This window comes from Melozone crissalis, unplaced genomic scaffold (assembly GCF_028551555.1).
Source record: "Melozone crissalis strain CALT ecotype California unplaced genomic scaffold, PUWL_Pcris_2 ptg000042l_1, whole genome shotgun sequence".
NCBI lineage: Eukaryota > Metazoa > Chordata > Aves > Passeriformes > Passerellidae > Melozone > Melozone crissalis.
This window is the reverse complement of record NW_026535820.1, coordinates 6,865,558-6,885,536: the sequence shown is the minus strand read 5'-3', so window position 1 is coordinate 6,885,536 and position 19,979 is coordinate 6,865,558. Positions and strand designations below refer to the sequence as shown.

Genomic DNA, 19,979 nt, shown 5'->3' with positions numbered 1-19,979 from the left:
ATTATCATTTGAAGTAATGAAGATTTACAAACCTGGAGTGTCTGGATCGCTTACTCTCTCTTCCAAATCTGCAACATAATCATCTATAGCTGTAAATTAAATATAAACAAATAAATATCTTGAAATTAAGATATTAAATATGTCTAATATTTCATTGTTTTAACTTGTATCCAAAATGAGTCCATCAATGGCTAAATGTAGCTCCTTAGCTGAAAACTGAAAAACTAAAACTTTATATACTGACACTTGCAACTTGACACATGGCAATCTAATGGAAGGTGTTGGGCTACTCTCTCTTCCAGCCTTCTGCTATACTCTCTGGAGGAAAACTAGAGCAACAAGAGCCATTGGTCTGCATCAATATTTTTTAATATTTATATGAATAAAAAATGCAAACATTCTCCATCTTCAAAATTGCAAACTATCTTCTTTACTAATGTGCAGGAGGGTCACTTGGTGATGGATCTATAGAAGACAAGATATGAATCAGAAACTGACCTTGCAAAATACATACTTTATTTCTGGCATCTCCTATTTAGACCAATTTACTTCCTTTCATTACCTAGCTAAATTTGGGGGTTATTTTCCTATATAACTACAATTCTTTTCAATGCTGTTAATATACTCGCTATGACACACCTGAGAAAACACAATAGTGAAGGTAGAGTAGCTTATCCTTTTACTTTGGAAGTACAATAGCTTGGATTCTAAACCAGTTATCCCCCATACAGTTTGGATAAACACTTTTAGCTGTATCAAACAAATACAAGTACTTCTCCATCACATCTGTGACACCAAACACAACTGCAAAGTCTAGAGTCTTTTACAAAGTCTTAACACTGAGTCAAACATAAGAAGCCTAGTACAAATAGAATCAATGCCTAATGTAAATGCAAGACACTGTCCATACTGTAAAGAAACATGGTTTCTTTACAGTATCCTACAGAATCCTGAAGAAAATACTTATAAGACAGTAGGGAAATTGCATTATCCACTTAATGCTTCTTCATAATGGGAAAGATGAGCTAATGCCATTGTACATGGTATCAAGCATAACATCAAGATGACTATAAGGTAATCAGATTAGTCCAAGCCAAATCTCAAAAAGCTTTCAAGATTAATTAAGATGTGCAGAAAGACAGAACAAGGATAGTTCAGAATTACATCCTTGGTGTTGAATCACTCTCTGACAGCAGAGTCAGTCACAAAGAACAAACAGTCCAGAAGGAAAGGTACAAAAACCTGGACGCTCCTAATGCCAAAAATATTCTAGAAGAACCTTAGTAATTCAGACTGCCTGAAGACAATATAAGCAATAAATCTCATTCTCTCTTTTCAGACTGCATAACCACAGACCACTTGCCTACCCAGTCCCCAATAACACACAATAGCCAGGAACACATAGTAAATAAAACGTTTTTGCACCAATGAAAGCAAAGTTCCCACACCTGTCACCTGTTAATTGTAATAAAGACTTTCAACAGCAAGTATGATAGAGTCATCCCAAAGTAAAATTGTCCATGACAATAACAACTATTAATTGAGAGAAAAAAACCCAAATTCAAAATTATCTATTTCTAAACCAGTCTAACCTTTTCTATTTTTCCCTCTCGTATAATTTGTTATATTGAGGCAGAAATACATTATTATTGAGTACCAAAAACCAAAATGATACCTGGAATTTCATATGATTCAGACTCCACTACTCCAACATCTTCCACCATAGGATCAGCATCTGAGTAATAAATACATTTGCACAAATTTTAACATTTTTAAAATCAATAAACAATAACACAAACCCTCTAACAGATATTATGTAAGAACAAGCTGTATTCTAAGCAAATTTCCCCTAATAGCAGCAAGATATGTATACATAGACTGAAAAAAGGTTACTATTTCATTTATATACAATATTGAGAATGTGTATATATGAATAAACTCTATACACATTTTCTCAAAAAAAGAGGACTCTCCACAGAAATTTCTGAATAAATTGGAGGAAAGAAGAATATGTTCACTTTGCCTTCTTAATTGCAAAGATTCAAAGTAAATGGAATTTGAATTTCTCCTCTAGTCTTCTGCTTTGACTTGTGCTGTGGAGGAGTAAGAGAGATACAGAAACAAGGAGCTTTAATAGACCCGGACTAAAGAGTTTGATTGTGAAGAAACAATCTCAGTGCACTTCCAGACATCACAGCTTTTATATGACATGGATTTTATCAAAAGGTATCAAGAGATATTAAGAGATAGGTCAAAATTTCAACAGTACAAATAAAGAGCATTCAGAAAAATTTTCCCCTAGTTGGATTTAGATCATATAACTCTGCTTTAATATTTTGACTTCAATTTTCATTATCCAGCCAATGCCCCAAGGTGACAAGATATGAGCCTTGTCTCTGTCTTCTGCAGCCTCTCTGTCTTCCTGCAGAGATGAAGACCTCTTTATATGATGTCTTCATCTCTGCAGGACTTAAATATAATTAATGCTCTTAGGGAGCCATATCTGAATGAAAGGAGAATGAGAATAAAATATAGAAAATACTGTTTTAATAAACTATCAAATTTAGTTTAATAAACCAAAAGGTCCAGAAGCAGACTCCATACAGGTTTTACTGATGAGGAATGAACAGATTGAGAGCAGCCCCACCAAGAAGCACTTGGAGGTCTGGTACATGAAAGACTGGACATGGAATGTGTCTCCAAAGGTGAAAAAAGGCTGAGAACTGGAGTTCAGCCTGGAGGAAAAAATACTCTGGGATGTCCTAATTGCAGCCTTTCAGTATCTTAAAGGGACAAAGAAGCTGAAGAGGGATGTTTTTACAAGGGCATGTATTGATAGGAAAGGAGTTCTGGCTTTGAACTGAAAGGGAGCAGGTTTAGATTAGATACAAAGTAAAAATTCTTCACTGTGAGGGTGATGAAGCACTGGAACAGTGCTTCAGAAAACAGTTGCCCAGAGAAGCTGTGAATGCCTCATTCCTGGAGTGCTCAAGGCCAGGCTAGATGGGGTTTGGTATAATCTGGTCTAGAGAAAGGGGTCCTTCGTGCCAGAGGGGTTACAACTAGGTGATCTTTAAAGCCCCTTTCAATCAAAACCATTCTATATGATTATATTCATGCCTTTCTTGGGGAGAGATATGCATATTGGAGCACAGAATAACTTTGTTGAAAGCCCATAGAGTAGCAATTAATAATATACAGTTACCTGGATTGCAAAACACATAGCATTAAAATATCCCATTTTGACTTAAAATATATGCATTTGCTAAATAATGCTGTGGTTGGCACTTCCTAAGGCTCTGTTTTAAGCAGAAAATTACAAGTCCAGGTTTTAATGAGACACATTTTCATTTGTCTGGGTTGGGTTTTCTTTTACAGATTTATTTAAAACGTATTTAGTCATTCAGATACCTTTCTGAACTGAGTCTGGTGTCTCATATGCTTCTGAAATTTCAGTCTCAAATTCTCTGAGCATGTCATCTGTTGCAGGAGCTACAAAAGTTTCTCCATGTATTTCTTCCTTTGCTTGCCACTGCTCACTTACACTTTCATCTACATCTTCATGTCTTTCTCCTAATCAACAATGCAGATTGTTAGTGAATAAATTGAATACATTTTCTTTGGTATATTCTATTACCAGCAAATATTCAGTCCTCAGTACACCCTTTGTGCTTTCCAGCTAGTCTCCAAAGGGAATGGGGAGTTACAGAAAACTTATCTGCACAGTCCAGCATTATAAACCCAACTTGCCAGGACCTTCTTTGCCCACAATAAAGGCCAACTCTGCTCTGTCCACTCTTGCCCTCTATGCAGTGTTTTGAGGAAGCTTTTGTTAAATAAATGATTCAAGCTATTACTGCCAAACAAGTCTGGGTAAGAAGACACAGTTTTAGGATTTGGTGACTGAACTTTCTGAATTTTTTTGAAAATGACAAATGAGTTGATTTGAATGTTTTATGCAGGCAAAAGTACTTTAAGTGCATACCAAAACCAGACTCTGAGATTCATCTAGCCTATGGCAGTATTTATAAACTCTTCAGTGATTTCTAAGTGTTAATGCATTACCAGGATGGGAATGGAGAGCTTCATGGAGAACAGATTGAATTTCCTCTTCCAATTCTATGTCAGCAGTCTTGTGCTCTAAAAGGATTATAAATTGCAGTGAAGGTAAGTGCAAAAGGCAAAATCTAAACATTAACTCAAGGCTTGTAGCTTTTAGCAGGCTCCATAATGTTCTTAATCCCTTTCACAAAGTTCCCTAGAGACTGACCTGCTGAACCTCTGCAACTCACACAATTAGAAAAACAACTTTGTCTTGCTTATTCTCCAATATAGAAATGCAACAATCACATCAGATTCGTCCATCTGAAGATGAATTGGAAGAATTTATCTACACTGTATTTTTTGCACATATATTTTTCAGTAACAACTTCAAGTTACTATTCAAACCAAGAACTATCTTCTAAGGAATTAATTTACTAACACTTTCATCCATTACCTTCCTACAATTTAGGCAGCAGCACTAGGAAGTCATATTTGACAACAAAATGTGAGTTGCAGAAGTAGGGTCCTGTCAACTTTATAAACAGGGAAAATAGATACATTACAGTATCAAGGTCTTGTTCTGCTACGAACTGCCAGGAGAAATCACAAACTGGTTTCATGGACAAGTGATTGCCATCCAACACACCAGCTCAGGACATAATAGGAATTTGTATGAAGTGTTGTCTTCATATAAATGTCCTGAAATTAACATTGAGAAACCCTGCAATGACACATCTGACAAAAAAGCTGTAAACCAGTTAACAGCTGCATTTTCAAATAAGGATCCAAAATGGCACCAGTTACAAAAAACGGTCCCACAAAACCAAAAACCACACACATACAAAAAAAACCATCCAAACAGGAAACCATGTCTTGATATATTTTATAATTGACATCCTAAGAAAAGTAATGCAAGTCTTCTGAAGCAAAATCTATATTCCATAGATTCCACTGGCCATATGCTCTAGATTTATATATTTATGTATCAGGTTCACATAAACATCACAAAGGATAAGCCTCTTCAATAACCCAGAAAAACATCTACTCTCTGAATAACACTAATGCAAATCACTCATGTGAAATGTGACACATTAAATATTTCTTCTTGAATCCCACTTAATTTTAATACATTCCACTAATAGTATAGGGCTTTAAAAATGTTTAGATTATTTTTTTAACAGTAGGAGCTCCATTTATTGTATTTATTATATATTAATCTTTAGTTATTTAGTTTTTTTATATAGTAGTTTTAGCAGAAAAGTGAATACTTTTTATCTTACTAAGTTGGTTGTTGAGAGGGTTTTGTTTCTTTTTAAGGTGAAGAATTTGCTGTTATTCTGGCTGAATATAAGTTGGAAATCAATATAAACCACAACCATACATCATCAGAAAGTTATTCTGATCCGATACGCCTACAATGGTAACCATGACATTTTACAATTTTCACGGTCAGTGATTTATACAAAGTTATAAACAATGATTCCTGTTAAATAAACTTCAGTAAATAAGCAACACAAAATCTATAAAAGAGTTTGCATGCTAATGACACAGAACTATAGTTCAAATGAAGCATCATGTCTTTTGTTTTGCCTAAAATTGACAAAAGGTCTTACCTGATTCGACATACGACTTTTCAGCAGGCTGGACAGTCTCCTCAGATTCTGGTGATGCTGGCTGTGCTGGGACAGATCTTTCTTTAAGGCCTGCATTTTTCAGTTATAAAGTTAACTTTATGCCCTTTTTGAACTGGTTCAGTTATAACATAAGAAAGTTCTTTCAATTAAATTAACTGATGTTACACTCTCCAAAAATGCACTCAAACAATCACAATTACAGGGTTGTCATAATATACAGTGATATACAAAAAGACTAAAGCATATTCAGATAGTAAACAAAGATGTTTAGAAGACAAACATAGAATGAGGAGGTAAAAAGGGACAGAAATTTTAGCACTTGCTTTTATTTCAAAGTAACTGAACAAATGACTATGGTATTCCAACATTTATTCAGTATCCAGTAAAAAAACAGGCAGCAAATTTTTCTCTCTGTTTCTCTCTGGTTTTGCCCTAAAATAAGTGGCAAAAAGTGCTTCATATCATAAATTTTACAGGTTCTACGAAGAACTAATTTGAACTTAACAAAAAGCTACACAGAATAAGAATTACTTTAAATTCATGTCTACATCTTAGAAGACCTGATTAAGATTAGTTTGACAACTAAATGACTATTGAAAAAGTATGACTGATACAATTTTATCACTAAGATTGTGACTATCTATACCACAGTCTCTTTCTAGATCAAAACACAATGAAAAGAAAGCAATCAATAAATGTAATGACCAACACCATCATCATGGCAGGAGATAAAGATACAGCTGTGATAGATCATGCCTCATCTTAAGACACCATATGGTCAAGAATGTGTTGGTATCAGACTAATTCTCCTCTCAACTCTCCTTTAAGAGGGTTCAAACAAAACTTATACAAGAGGTTCAGACTGGGCATAAGAAAAAACTCACACACCCACAACCCCCACCTCTATGAGGGCACTGAAATCAGTGGAAAGGACTGCACAGAGAGACTGTGCATTCCCATCTTTGGAGGTTTGAAAGACCACACTGGAAAATGGCCAGAGTAACCTGGTCATTCCTCTGAAATGACACTGTTTTGGAATGTTGGAATAAGGATCTCCCAAAGTCCCTTCAAATTGGCATTTGCTGATAATCCTACATCCAAGGTCAATTAAGGTAAGACTCCCTTCTCAACAAACACCACTGCTCAAAGCAAACTAGTTTTTCAACAGCTGTATACATGAAAATCAACAGAAAAGATAGAATGAAGAAAGCAGAGGCTAAACTATAACGAACACTCCTGTAGTACTAGCAATCTTGTAAGAGCAACTCTTAAGTGGATAAATATTATATTTCAAGTAAGTATAATTTAAAAAATAGTAATTGCCACATTTCTATTGGAGTCAGACATATATCAATGCAAATTGGACTAGTATGTCTCAAACCAAATTTGTGTAGAGAAATAATTTTATGCATTGTGAGAAAAGCATGTATTTATTTCAAGTAATGGTGACAGGATAACAGAATCAGGCCTATCTTACCGTTTAATATTATTTAAATAAATTATTTTTATATTTATATTATTATTTAAATTTCAATTATTTGAAGATAGGTAGTTAGGCTGTATCCAAAAGTAGTGTAACTAAGAGTCCACCACTTTGAAGTCAAAATGAGAAGCTAAAGAAAAATGTCAAATTTACATTTAATTTTTTGGCCAATTTTCTTCTGTCATTAAAAAAACACCCACTTAGAATATTAAAAAATATTATTAAGACTTTCATCTCTTCCTGCACGCCTATTAATGGTTACAAGAGTAAGAAGTTACTTCCTTCTACAATCATCTTAGGATGGAGACAAAACCAGTAAGTCATATTAACTGCTCTCACACTTCAGAATCCATAAGCATGGAAACAGCCACCTTGCTTTCACAAACACAGTTCAGTTACTTTACATATACACTGCTTTAAGGAAGATTTTGTACCCTCAATAAGCCACCCCCATGTTCAGATCCAGACAACCACATACTCTGCTTCATGAACAAAAATGTATTCAAAGCATTTCAAAAGACAGCCAATACTCCACACCAAACAAGAACTATGGGTACTTAACAGGAAAGAAGGAACCCACAAGACTGTCTTTGTTCCACTTGCACATTTCTCAATTTAACCTTCAAGCTTTTTATACACGTCTATTGTGCTTAACACTGATTTCTATTCAATCTTTCAAGTAGGTAATATACCAAATAATTTACTTTTTGTAAGATATTATTTTCTCTCCTCTGTTTATTAAAATTGCATTTGGCTTTTACTTGCCTGGTGCATTTTTTGAGCTAATGTGGTGACTTGTTGCATTCAGTTTAATGACAATACTTCATAGAGATATACAACAAGACAACAGATGTCTGGAGCAAAAATACTTTATTTTGTGGCTGTCTGTAGAGCCTGGAGTGCTGCTCAAATAAAATTGTCTTTGGAAAAGAAAAAAAAAAACAACCCAATCTTTCCAGAACCCCAGAAACTTTGGGTCACAGATACAATATGTTATGAGAACAGCAATTCATTTGAAATTTCACTCCCACACAGTTAAAAGTTCTGGCACATTACAGGAGAAAATAAAAAGTGATGTGCACCATAACATTGTGCCACCATCCTTGAGAAGAGTGATTTGAATGCTCCTCTGGTCAAATATGCATTTTAACACTTACCAGAGCAAGGGTGAAAAAGTATATCTATCACCACCAAAAACTAACAAAGAATGTTCATTATGAAGTTGCATTTATTAGATCTTCATTCTCTCATTTCTCCTTTTGCTAGGAATTGTAAAGTTCACAATGCACATCTCTTCCCTCCCTCCTCATGAATTTATAAATATTTAGAATATACCTCAGAGTACATCACCTCTTTTAATTATCACAGCCAGAATCTTAAGAAACTGTACTGTTTTCTACAGCTTTAATTTGAACTATTTTTCACAACTGTTTGAATGTTTCATTTTCTCTAAAAAAAAAATAAAATCAAATAATCTTTAACCTTATTATCACATCTTATAACTCTAGGGATCAAAGCATGATGCAGTCATATGTATGGAATGGCTGAGCTAAGTATATTGCCAATTGTTACACACAAAATTTTAGCAAAACCAAAAAGAGAATTAACCTTCAGGACTTCAATCTTAAATTACCATCCACATGCATATATATACTCATTCTCAATTTCACTCCTTTGTTTTGTTTTCCTGAAACTAACACTGCAGTACATCAAGAAACAATCTTAAACTTCCATTACAAATGTTGCTCTAAATCCTGTGTAATTATATTGTGCAGTTCCATACAATATACTTGCTTTCAAATTTATTTGGAAAATATTAATTTCTAGATAAACTTGACAGCAACCATAGATTCAAAATATTCTGAAATCTCTCTATTATCTCTGCAGAAATGTTTTTGCAACTTTATTTACTCTAATGAGACTGCTGAATAAATCCTTCATTGATGCTGAAAATACAGAAGCTGCAAGAACAAACTAACACAAGATTTTGCTTATAGAAGCATCATGCACTTGAAAGTGTTGAAGAAGATAATAGTCGCAAAATATCCAAGCTGTTCTCTAAACAAATTCAACCAGAATAGAGTAGTACTAGCATATCACATCTTACATGTAATTGGAATACAACAATACTTATCAATGATGAAATAGATGGCCTAATTTTCATCAGTATTCCTTACCAAAAGACTGTCAAACTTGGAAAAAAATCAGGACACAGTTAAATAGAAAATGTGATAATGAATCAATATTTCCAACACAAATATAGAGAAATAAAATAATTAAGTAAATAAGGAATGGAAGAAACCAGAAACATTTTGTCATGGGATCAAAAGACAAAATGTAGGAACATTTTGATTGAGTTTACCCTAAGGTCTCACAATAAAGTGCAACTCTGAAGTTGGTTTGACTATTTGTGTACAAAATAGTTTTTTCAGGAAAAACTCCCAGTTTCCTCAGAGAAAGAATTTGGCAGAGAATAAGTTACATTTATTGGGTTAATAATGGACACTATAGTCCATCAATGCACCTCTTGGTTGTTTCTGTGAAATAGAAATATCTTATGAGTTTCCACTACATGTGTCCAGATAAGCCTGTTAATAATGCTTTTAAACTTGCATTTCATATAGAACATTCAACTTTCATCTCCACATCAAGCAAATACAAGTAAACAAGGAAAGAAAAAAAAAACAATCACGAGACCCCAAACCCATATTTAGAGTAGACTTGAAGTAACTGGCATCAATCTGACATTTGAATCTTTTCAATACACATTGGTAGCCAGGCACATTAACATATGTACATACTTGAGTTTCACAGCAGATGTTTCTGCTTTGTGTTTATAATATCAGTACACACTGAACAGTTTTTAAAAAAATATTATATATAGCCTTTGTTCACACTTATTTCCAGAAAACATTATTTTCTTATTGCCATTTTTACTACATTCATATAATATGCTGAATTTTACATTCTTGAGGTCTGTTCCTCATTAGCAGAACAGGAACTCTTGTTTATTTCTTTTCTTTCTTGTCTTCCTTGGATTGGCTTTTAACTATCTTTTTTGTTTCTTTGTCTTTTCCCCACCTGAACGGTGCCATCCTTTTCACTGGCTGATCTTTTTGTAGTCTCCTTGGATTTCATACTTTTGTCTAGGCCTTTTTCCTTTCCTCTGTCTCTTTTAGCCTTGTCAGAATCTTTCTTTAATTTATTCATATCAACAGCTTTCTTGTCCTTTCGATCAGTGGCATCTTTTCCTTTCCTGGTTTTCTTTCTTTCTTCTTCATTTTCCTCCTTTTTGGATTCCTGCTTCTCCCTTAACTTCTTGAGTGATTCTTTAATAGCTTCTTTTACTTTTTAGTTTTTCATTTAAAAAAGAGGAAATGTTCAATAAGAGAACCATTCTTAGGCCAAAAAACATCTTATGAACAGCCATGTAAAAGCTTTGATCAAATCATTATTTAATGTTTGTTAGATTTAAACTTGCACAGTTAACTCCTAAGCTTTAAGCAATTTAAACAAATTAGTTTTAAACCTTTAGGAACATTTCACACCATGCAGCCAGCAAATCAGCTTGACTTCTACTGCAGCTGCATCCAAATGAAGTGTTAATCTAGAGAAAACCATGCCCCTATTAACTTACTGCTAACTTCTGCAGAATGCTAAAACCACTTTTGCCTGTGAGCGTGAAAATCAGAATAAATTTTGAACCTTTGACAACAGTGTAACAGTTATAAACATTATCATACAAATTTATAATACAATGGTTTCCTGATATTGCTACCTCATATTAAGCAAAGACTTGAAAAGGTAACTGAAGTACATATTGAGAAGTACAAGTAATAAGAAACAGCAATGTCCTGATGAATTAAATCAAGTCCAAAAAAGTTAGCTGGGTTAGACTAAACTCAGTGAAATAAATCAAAGCAATAATTGTAAATTTGTTTTTCAGTTATCAGTAACATTTTGTTCTTTATTTTACTTTTGAAGTTGTGTCACTTGTGCTTCTCTACTTCAATTCACATTTGGCTGTGACAGGGTATACAGATAATATGTCATAAGAACAATCAGAACAGAAGCCTTGAAATTTATGTTCAATATGTTTAATGTTCAATATTTACTTCCATTTTGCCATAGTTTCAAAAATATTTGTCAATATCAGTAGAATTCTCAAGAATAAGGAATTTTAATTCAATAAAATTCAGAGAGTTTTCATTAAATCTGTATGCAATATTTGTATTTAATTTTGAAACTAATACTCCCATATTATTAAGGAAGTAATAATGACTTCTACATATAAACAGCTCTATTTTTATTCAGACTTTTGTGAGAAACTGCAGTCTGTTGAGGCAAAAAAGCGGGTCTGCCTCTAGCTGCTGTGTAATGTTTCTGTGGAGTGAACAATTCAATTACATAGTTTGGTCTAAAGGGAATGACATCATATTTCCTTCCAAATGGTTTTTGACATAAAACATTTGAAATATGCCATTAATTTATTCTCATATCAAACATTGAAAAATAATCCAAAACTCAGGAAAGAATTGCTAAGTGACAGTTATTAGAGTCTCTGAAACATGCAGTTTGCAACCAAGTTATACCAAGCACAATGTGGAACAAATGCTAAAAATTTCAACTTGATGCAAGATGCTGAGAAAAGCCACACTGGAATGAGCAGCAAAATTTCCTTAGCAAATACACTTTTTTCCTCACAAAGGTTTGTATGGTGAATAGCATGCATTTTTCATATACTGCTAGGAAAAAACACCTTGCAGTCTATATGTGGTTAATGTAACATAGAGACTGTTTCCATAGCCTAATGCTGCCCAGAGATAACTGAGCAGATATAAAAAGCTACACACCTGAAGTACACCTGGTACCTTGGTGTTTGCTGTTGCTAATTAGCTTTTTTTGTCTTCAACATTATGACCTGTTCATACAGCAATGTAATTATAAATAAATATATGGCATAAATTGGTTGCAAGCTATCCCACACTAAGCTTTCAGAAAATGTTGCAATCAATCCTACAAATAATATTAAAGGGGAAGTTATTGGACTTTGCCTAAATTTCAATTCTCACAGGAAAAAAAATAGATGAAACTATTAAAGTACAGCCTTAGAAGAATTAAGGCACTCAAGGCCAATACAATATAGTAATGATATCATGAATTCATGGAAGATAACAAAAAGGATTTCATATGGAGCAAAATCTTACTTAAAAGCATGCAGAATATCAGGTTATCATAAACTACTTACAATCCAAACAAGACATTTGTTGTAAAAAAAATCCACACAAACAAAATGTCATTTCTAGTTAGGAAAGCGCTCCCATTGCCACTGAATTTCAATCAGTAGTAAAAGTAAATACTGAGAAATTGCAAGAACAATATTTGCTGCACCATTAGAAAATATTTAGCCAACATAGCTAGTATTAGTAAACATTATAACCCACAGTTGGTATTTGTAATGCACATGCATTTCATACATCCTTATCTGCATAAAGTTCCGCATGAAAAAGAACATTAAAAATACCTTTGAGTTTAGTTTTTTTCTTGGCTACCCCTCCTGGCTCCTCACCTAATTAGTTGCAAAATGGAAATAGGTTATGAGCATATTTGTGGTATTTAATAAACCTGACATTAAATTTTCCAACCTGCCATCTTATGTAAAAAGTTCACTTTACATAGCACACCACAATGCTATGGAAAAATACATAATATTAAGTCATTAAAAATAAAGCAACTTCAGTTGCAGGACCATCACGAGTATGATGTGAAAGACTAAGCAAAGAAAAGTACCACATTACCAGATGCTACTTGTGAAGCATCTTGACTTGGAGATTGCTCAGTTCTCCAGACAAGTACTAACACATAATTATAACCAACACCCCCCTCTGATTTCTCTGCAAAGTATTTGCCAGTTCCCTCTTAAATGCACTAATTTATGTTTCTATATGCATGGGGACACACAAACAAATGTCCAGAATTCTATAAATCATGTAGTTGAACTTGTGGACTCTTATTCTAACGTCCAATTCAAGTGGCTTCACAATTGTTTTGAACTAGCTTTAATGTTCCTTCTTTTTTTCCATTTAATCCCACATTATAAATGTCCAATGCTGGCAATGCAAGAAGTAAATACACAATTCATAACATCAAAAGGGTATAATGGAAGTTCAGAAATGGCTATTATTTGAGTTAGTTAATTAAAAAGTTGTGTTCAAAGTTAACATAGGTTTACAATATTTTTAAATAACTCCTTCAAATAGTCATTGTATAAATTAAATACTCCTCTCAAAGTGGTCATTTGCATACAGTGCTTAAAGGTGGTCAGCTTGCTATCTTAACTGACCTTCTGAAGCTCAGGAATATCACAAAGCATTACTATTCTGCAACAGTCCAGTCATTTCCTCTATTTTTCCCCATAAAACCCTTCAAGAACATTATCCACAAACAACCCCCAAGTGAGAACAGAGATTTAGAAGTTGAGCATCAGAAGAAAAATACATAAATACTATTTTTATTTAGAAAGATAAGCATTGAAAAAAAATAGCAAAAGGCTCTCTGTTTTTCAGCAGCTTCCCAGAGCTGACAAATACCATTCTCATATTTAACAATATATTTAGCAACCTGGGACGTGCAAATACTATTTTATTCACTTAATAATCCTGAAAACTTTAATAGCCTTGCTAGACAAAAGGCTTTGCCATGTGAAAAATTTCCTCTAATTTAATTTCTCCACAACCTCTACCTGCATAAACATTTTTAACCTGCAGCACCAGGAAACAAATGAAAGCTAATTAAGGTGGCTTATCCACTTAGATGTGAAAAAGGGAGAGGCTATTTTGCATTTACTGCAGAAAGCAAATGGGCCAGGTTAGCACCTAGAAGCTGACAAACAGCACTTGCTACCCTTCTGTAATTTATGCAAAGCCTCGATAACAGAATATGAAGTGTCAAGTTTTAAAACACTAGGGCTGGTGTTCCAACTCTTGCCTTAATTTATGATGTTCCATCAAGAACCTCCTTAGCCACACAAAAACCTAAAAAAATATGTTGAAATTGCATGCCAAAAGAGGAAATAAAAATCTGTAAACCAAAATCATTGTTAACATTTTTTTCTCTCCTTTCTATTTTCCTTTTCCAGAAGAATTGCAGGTCAGAAAAAATTATGCTTATTTGTATATTCCCCTGCACAAAATTATTACTATGATTTTGCATTTATAATATGCTATATTAGACATACAAAGTCATCTGCTAAACAAAATTAGTTTACTGACAGAAAGCTAACATCCACTTACCTTTAACTGAGCTCAGAGTACTTTTCTTACCAAAGCCTGTATCTCTCCAAGTGCAGATTTTAATTCATACAACCAGCATAAAAACCCCTCAAACAACCAAACACCAAACTTCAGTATATTCTCCACACGTTGCTTTAATATCTCTTGCTTATTTAACTGTCTAATGTCAGAAGAAAATCCAGATCAGACACACGTGGCAGAAAGCATTTTTGTTCCCTGAAGTCACAGATGTTTATGCTGCATCCTGCATGAGCAGATTTAAGAAACCAACAAGCAAATCTTGCCTTTATTAGCCTCGAGACATACATCCTAACTGACCATGAGAAAGACAATACCTAATTTATTTCATGCCACTGGGACATCATTGTGATAGCTGCTTATCTGATGGAAACCAAACAGGGAATTCAGTAACATACCTCTCCAAAATGACTGATCTGTACACAGCAGCTTTCCCCAGCTCCCAAATTACATTTACAATACAGGTGGGTTTTACCACTCCCATCTGACAATGAAATGAAAATCTTTCACATGCTTCAATATATTCTTCTTCTATGCTGCCATCTAAATGCAACCTACACCAATAACAGTCATGAAAATTTGATTTCTTCTATAGTCAGTCAATTGAGGCTAACTAATAATGAAAAATTTTTAAAGGGGGCAGGGGGAAATACTGGTAAAAATCTTTGCAATAAAAATTTTAACAGATAAGCAAACAATCTCTGTACACTTTATTCCTTTCAATTCAAAGTTATTCTATACATTATGAGCATTGTGATTTCTCTCTGCCATATAACACTCTTTTACTTCAAATTAAATCCTGCTGAAGGTGGTCACAGAAATCTGGGGTTCAAAGCTTCCAAAAGTTTTCGGCCATTTCAGATGTATGGGTATTAAGAGTTTTTACCCCTATAAATTTAGTTTGATTAGTATCACAAGAAAGCAAGAAAAAGCTTTGCTATGAAGGTTAATGCAGTATTTTGTTTGAAGACTAGCAATTAAAATATCAAACATTTACCAACAAATGACAAAATAAAACAGCCCACAGATTTCTAAAAGCACTGGACAAACTGGAAGACAATTTTAGTCACAGATATTTATTTCTGGCATTCCAAAAACTAAATATAAATTAAGTGTAAGGTATATGAGGGTATCTAATAAAACCCACATGTCCAATTTAATATAAAATCAATAAAGCTTCATTCCTTCCCAGGTATAAAACCCAGCAAGTTCTGATTACTTAAACAATATATTTTCCATACATTGGAAAAAACACACATTCCAAAAAAACATTGTTTGCTACTAATTTTCCCCTGTTTTAAATTCTCATACCAGAAACTTCAGGAGAAAGCAGCAGCCTTGCTCTCTAAAACAATTATTCTAAGATAATAGAAGTCAAAATGCCACAGCTTTCAACCCATACTTTAAAAATACTTAAAAAAAATTTAGCGACTGTATTTTTAGTCACGAACAATCAAGCTAAAAATCTAGTTTTCAAGTTCCTCAACTAATTTCAAACTATTTGGGCGGACTCACAAGCAAATTGGGATACTGTTCAGTTTTCTTTGCTTATTTGCACATCATACTCAGCTTAATGTCTTTTGCTTTTAAATGCCTTTTATAAAACAAATGAAAAAACAAACCAAAAAAGCCTGCCATGCTGATATAACTGAATATTCAACTAAATGTTATTACTGTCCTTACTAGCCAAGCTCTGCTTGTAATCACAACCATTAAGAGAATACATGAAAACCAAACTCCTCTATTCCAAACTTTCAGAGAGAACCACAGGCGAGGGTTCAATTGTTAACTCAACAGGAACAACCCCAGGCAAGACTGAACACTTCTGAGAAGACTGTTTTCCAGAAGGAAGTATCCTACAAAGATATTTACTTACACTAGGTCTTTGCATTCACCCCTCATCCCTTCTCCCCTGACAAATTCTTCATTCCCACTTAATTGGTTTTGAGCAGATGCCAACACATTTAATAAAACCAACAAGGAAGCTGCATGATATCAAATCAGAACTGTTGGCCCACCTTTCATATCTGCTGCCCACATTAAACTAATTCACTGTTTACTGATCACCTCAATGTCTCTAGCTTTCTAGAAGTTCAAGCAATCCACCTCAATTTCACCAGAAATATTTCCAGTTTATCAATTCATTTTTTAAAAAATTTTGTATAAACTTCATTATATGGAATTCTTATAGCAGATGTTTCCCTTCTCTTTTTGGCTATTTATTTCCATTACTGAAGTATCTACAATAGCATTCAATGTTGTATGACAATTTTTTAATTCACATTGAGAGGTAATATTATCCCAAAACAGTGATGAAACTCTTATTTCTAATTCAAATCTTTTTCTAATTAAGAAGAAATCTTCTTGTAAATTAAGATAAATAAAATTCTCAAACAAAAAAAAACAACCCAAGCTTACTTATTTCCTACATCTCAGACACTGCAAGTTTCTTGCCCTTGCTAACAATTGCTGAGTAATATTCCAGATCTACTAGCATTTATTTTTATAATGTTTAGGGGTGTGCTTATTTATTTTCTTTGCCTTACACTTCATATATCTTGTTTTAAAACCCATTAAATTTTTATGTTGTTAGCTTTTTTATATCCTAATACCCAAATATTTGGAAGAAAATGTGACCAAGGCTCTCAAGGCTCTACTTAATTCATAAACCTTGAGTAGCAGTATCAGCCCATCACAACATTTCACTTGCTTAACACTAGCACATTTTTATTACTTTTAAAAGATTATATAGTACCTTGAATTGGATGATCTAGAGGAAGTTTTTTCAAACAGGTATGTTAAATTGCTTTAAAAATGGCATGCTAAAGTAAGTGAAATTTTATTTATTTTTAAAAGAAGTTAAAATTTCAGCCTGCAACTACTTGTGTTTAAACTTGGGTATCATGTTCATATAGGAAACCAACATAAACTTCAGCAAAGCAGGCATTACAAAAACCAATTTGATACAATTTTAATAGCAATTTTTTTGAGTACATTATTCATGTTTTAAAAGGACAGCTTAGTTTCAGCTTTTGATACCTGATACAAACTGCACGACACAATTATAAACTGCCCTTTCTACACCAGTAACTTCATGACAGCAGACAGAATTCACATACATGGAAAGTATTTCTGGAACAACTGCCATAATACAGTTTCACAAGAAAAATATTCCAATTTGCAAAACTACATTAAATACTTAAATTTCTCAAGGAATAGAAGACATAAAATTCTAATTTCCAATTAGTCTTTAGTATATGCAGTATTACATTAGAAATACATAATCATAGCTTCCCACTTCCACAGAAGGCCCACCTTAAAAACTAAAAGAAATTTGGAACAGCCCTTGTGATTTGATTGTCATATTAAAGAAATTACTGAAGATTTACTTTGAAAACAGACAAATCAGTGGGAATAAACCATATGACAGTGTAGCTTCTGAAAACATGATGTTAGCCAACTTAGAAATAAATGTTCCTGTAGAATTTTCAAGCACTTATAAATTAGTGCTTTTCTTTGAACAAGTAAAAAGAACCTATCTGAGAAACCAGTGGATCCCAAAATAAGTTATTTATTAAAATTATATTTCACAAGAGAATTATCATTGTCATGACTATATTAAGGATTAACATAAAAATATGTATTTACAAAATGCAGTCATGCTAGAATACTTTATAATCAAGGCTATTACAAAATGCTTCAGTTAATGTTTGCTAGAAAGACAAATGTTATAGTGTTAACAGTAGAGATTATTACACTTAAGCTTTGTAAGTTTTGTGCACAAAATGCACAAATTGAAGCACATACAGAAACCAACTACACAACCACAGATACACGTTTTATTCTACATATATTTACACACCTGCATAATGCTTGCCATCCTGTCACAAAAATGGAAAAATTATTGAAAGGCTTTCAACTACTGAAACAGCATTGCATGGCTAACTTTAGTTCAATCTTTAGAGTGTCCATTTGGGAGGTTCCCCTCAATGCCATAAATTCTTGCTATATTAAGGTTGATGATTTCATGGACATTTTCGAAAGCCAATCAAATTAGTCTTTCAGTCACTGGTTCTGTAAATCCAAAATAACACAAGTCTTTTTTCCCTGAACCCCTTCATTCTGTGACGTACCATCAACATCATCTGCAGCTTCGCTCTCTTCTTCTTCTAGTATTTCAAAAGGAGTCAATACATCATAGAGAAATGAGAGAAAGCCATAAAACCAATCAGAGCTTTCCTCTGCTAAAATATTAAGGACTTCCTCAAGGGAATCAATATTTTCATTACTGCCATCTTTGGTCAGGCCTATACAAGAATAGAGGAAAGAGAGAGAGAGGGAAGGGGAAAAAAGAGACAGCAGTTAGGTGGAAAGAGGAAACTGCAAAAGGAGGATCTGTGAAAGACATCTCGTGTCATAGACAGAAGTCTTTACAGGAATGCTAACTAGGAAATAGAAGGATGTTAAGAAAGTTGAATCTTTCCAATACAGACTATAATTTCGGCAAGAAACATGCAAAATATTATGCCAGAATCTTACTAAAAAAAAAGGAGAAAAAAAAGCAGTAGCTTTGCTTTCCTTTCTTCCTAGTCCTAAAACTAAACCCATTTATATTTAGGTTTTCTACTCCAGTTTAGACAGTTTTTTATCAGTAATCTTTTACTACTTTAAAATCACTCAATTTGTTTTCTTCATTTTTTAAACCATTATGTTCAATTTTGAGAGCTTGCAACTGATGACCGAGAATAACATTTAAAAGCAAAGAGTATAAAAACAAACTCATCACAGACACACTGTTAAGGATAACATTCTTATCCATGCAGAATTTTGATTTTGCTTAGAAGTGAGGATTCTAATTGCTGGATTTGCAGTTTGTTTGCTTTGCATTTTTTAACATGTTTCTCAACCATTTGTTTCTATGATAGATTTCTAGAGGATGCACTTGATCCTCAGGAATTATTTCCACACCTGAGGATATACAGAACACCAGATAAAAATGAGTAGGTAGCCAATACAGGGTATAAGTTTTGTTATATAGAAAATCTAAAGCAAGGTAAAGAGCTGAGGTAGAGAAGGCCAGAACAGCAAAGAGTAAGCTCATCGCTGCTAAAGACCCTAATATTAGAAGTTACTATTTTATCTTACAAGACCTACTGATCTAAATGACATTTGAAAAGTGCAAATAAGCCATGGCTAATGCTTTTTCCCCCTCCTGCTTTGGGGGAGGTCTTGCCTACATTTGTTTGGGTTTTTAAAATTAAAATCAGTGTTTTACAATTATCACTAAATAACATTTCAAATTTTCCATTCTAGGAAAAGCACAACAAAATGACCAGGCAACAACAAACAATTACTGGTACACTTTAAAGCTGCAGAGGGAGGAATTTCCCCCACTTCTAACCAGAACAAATTTTCATTTGTTTTGAAAAGACGAGCAGAAAAGTGAGCTAAAGGTGAAGACAGATTATTGAAACATAAAATTAAGTGAATGTGTTGCACATGCAGATT

General features: G+C 33.6%; 1 protein-coding gene across 7 annotated transcripts in view; it reads right to left on the bottom strand.

The window, feature by feature from the left end:
- The window catches only part of ASPH (aspartate beta-hydroxylase), a 110,933-nt gene that overhangs the window by 67,605 nt on the left and 23,349 nt on the right, over window positions 1–19,979 (bottom strand). For 6 of the 7 annotated variants that reach the window (XM_054284744.1, XM_054284745.1, XM_054284749.1 and 3 more), the window contains 5 exons: window positions 5,658–5,747; window positions 4,066–4,140; window positions 3,412–3,573; window positions 1,676–1,735; window positions 33–89 (listed from right to left, as the gene is read on the bottom strand). In XM_054284744.1, the coding sequence (XP_054140719.1) occupies window positions 33–89; window positions 1,676–1,735; window positions 3,412–3,573; window positions 4,066–4,140; window positions 5,658–5,747 (444 nt within the window). Of the gene's footprint in view, window positions 1–32; window positions 90–1,675; window positions 1,736–3,411; window positions 3,574–4,065; window positions 4,141–5,657; window positions 5,748–17,417; window positions 18,779–19,979 lie in introns of those variants that run through there. The other variant, XM_054284751.1, reaches the window with a different exon arrangement.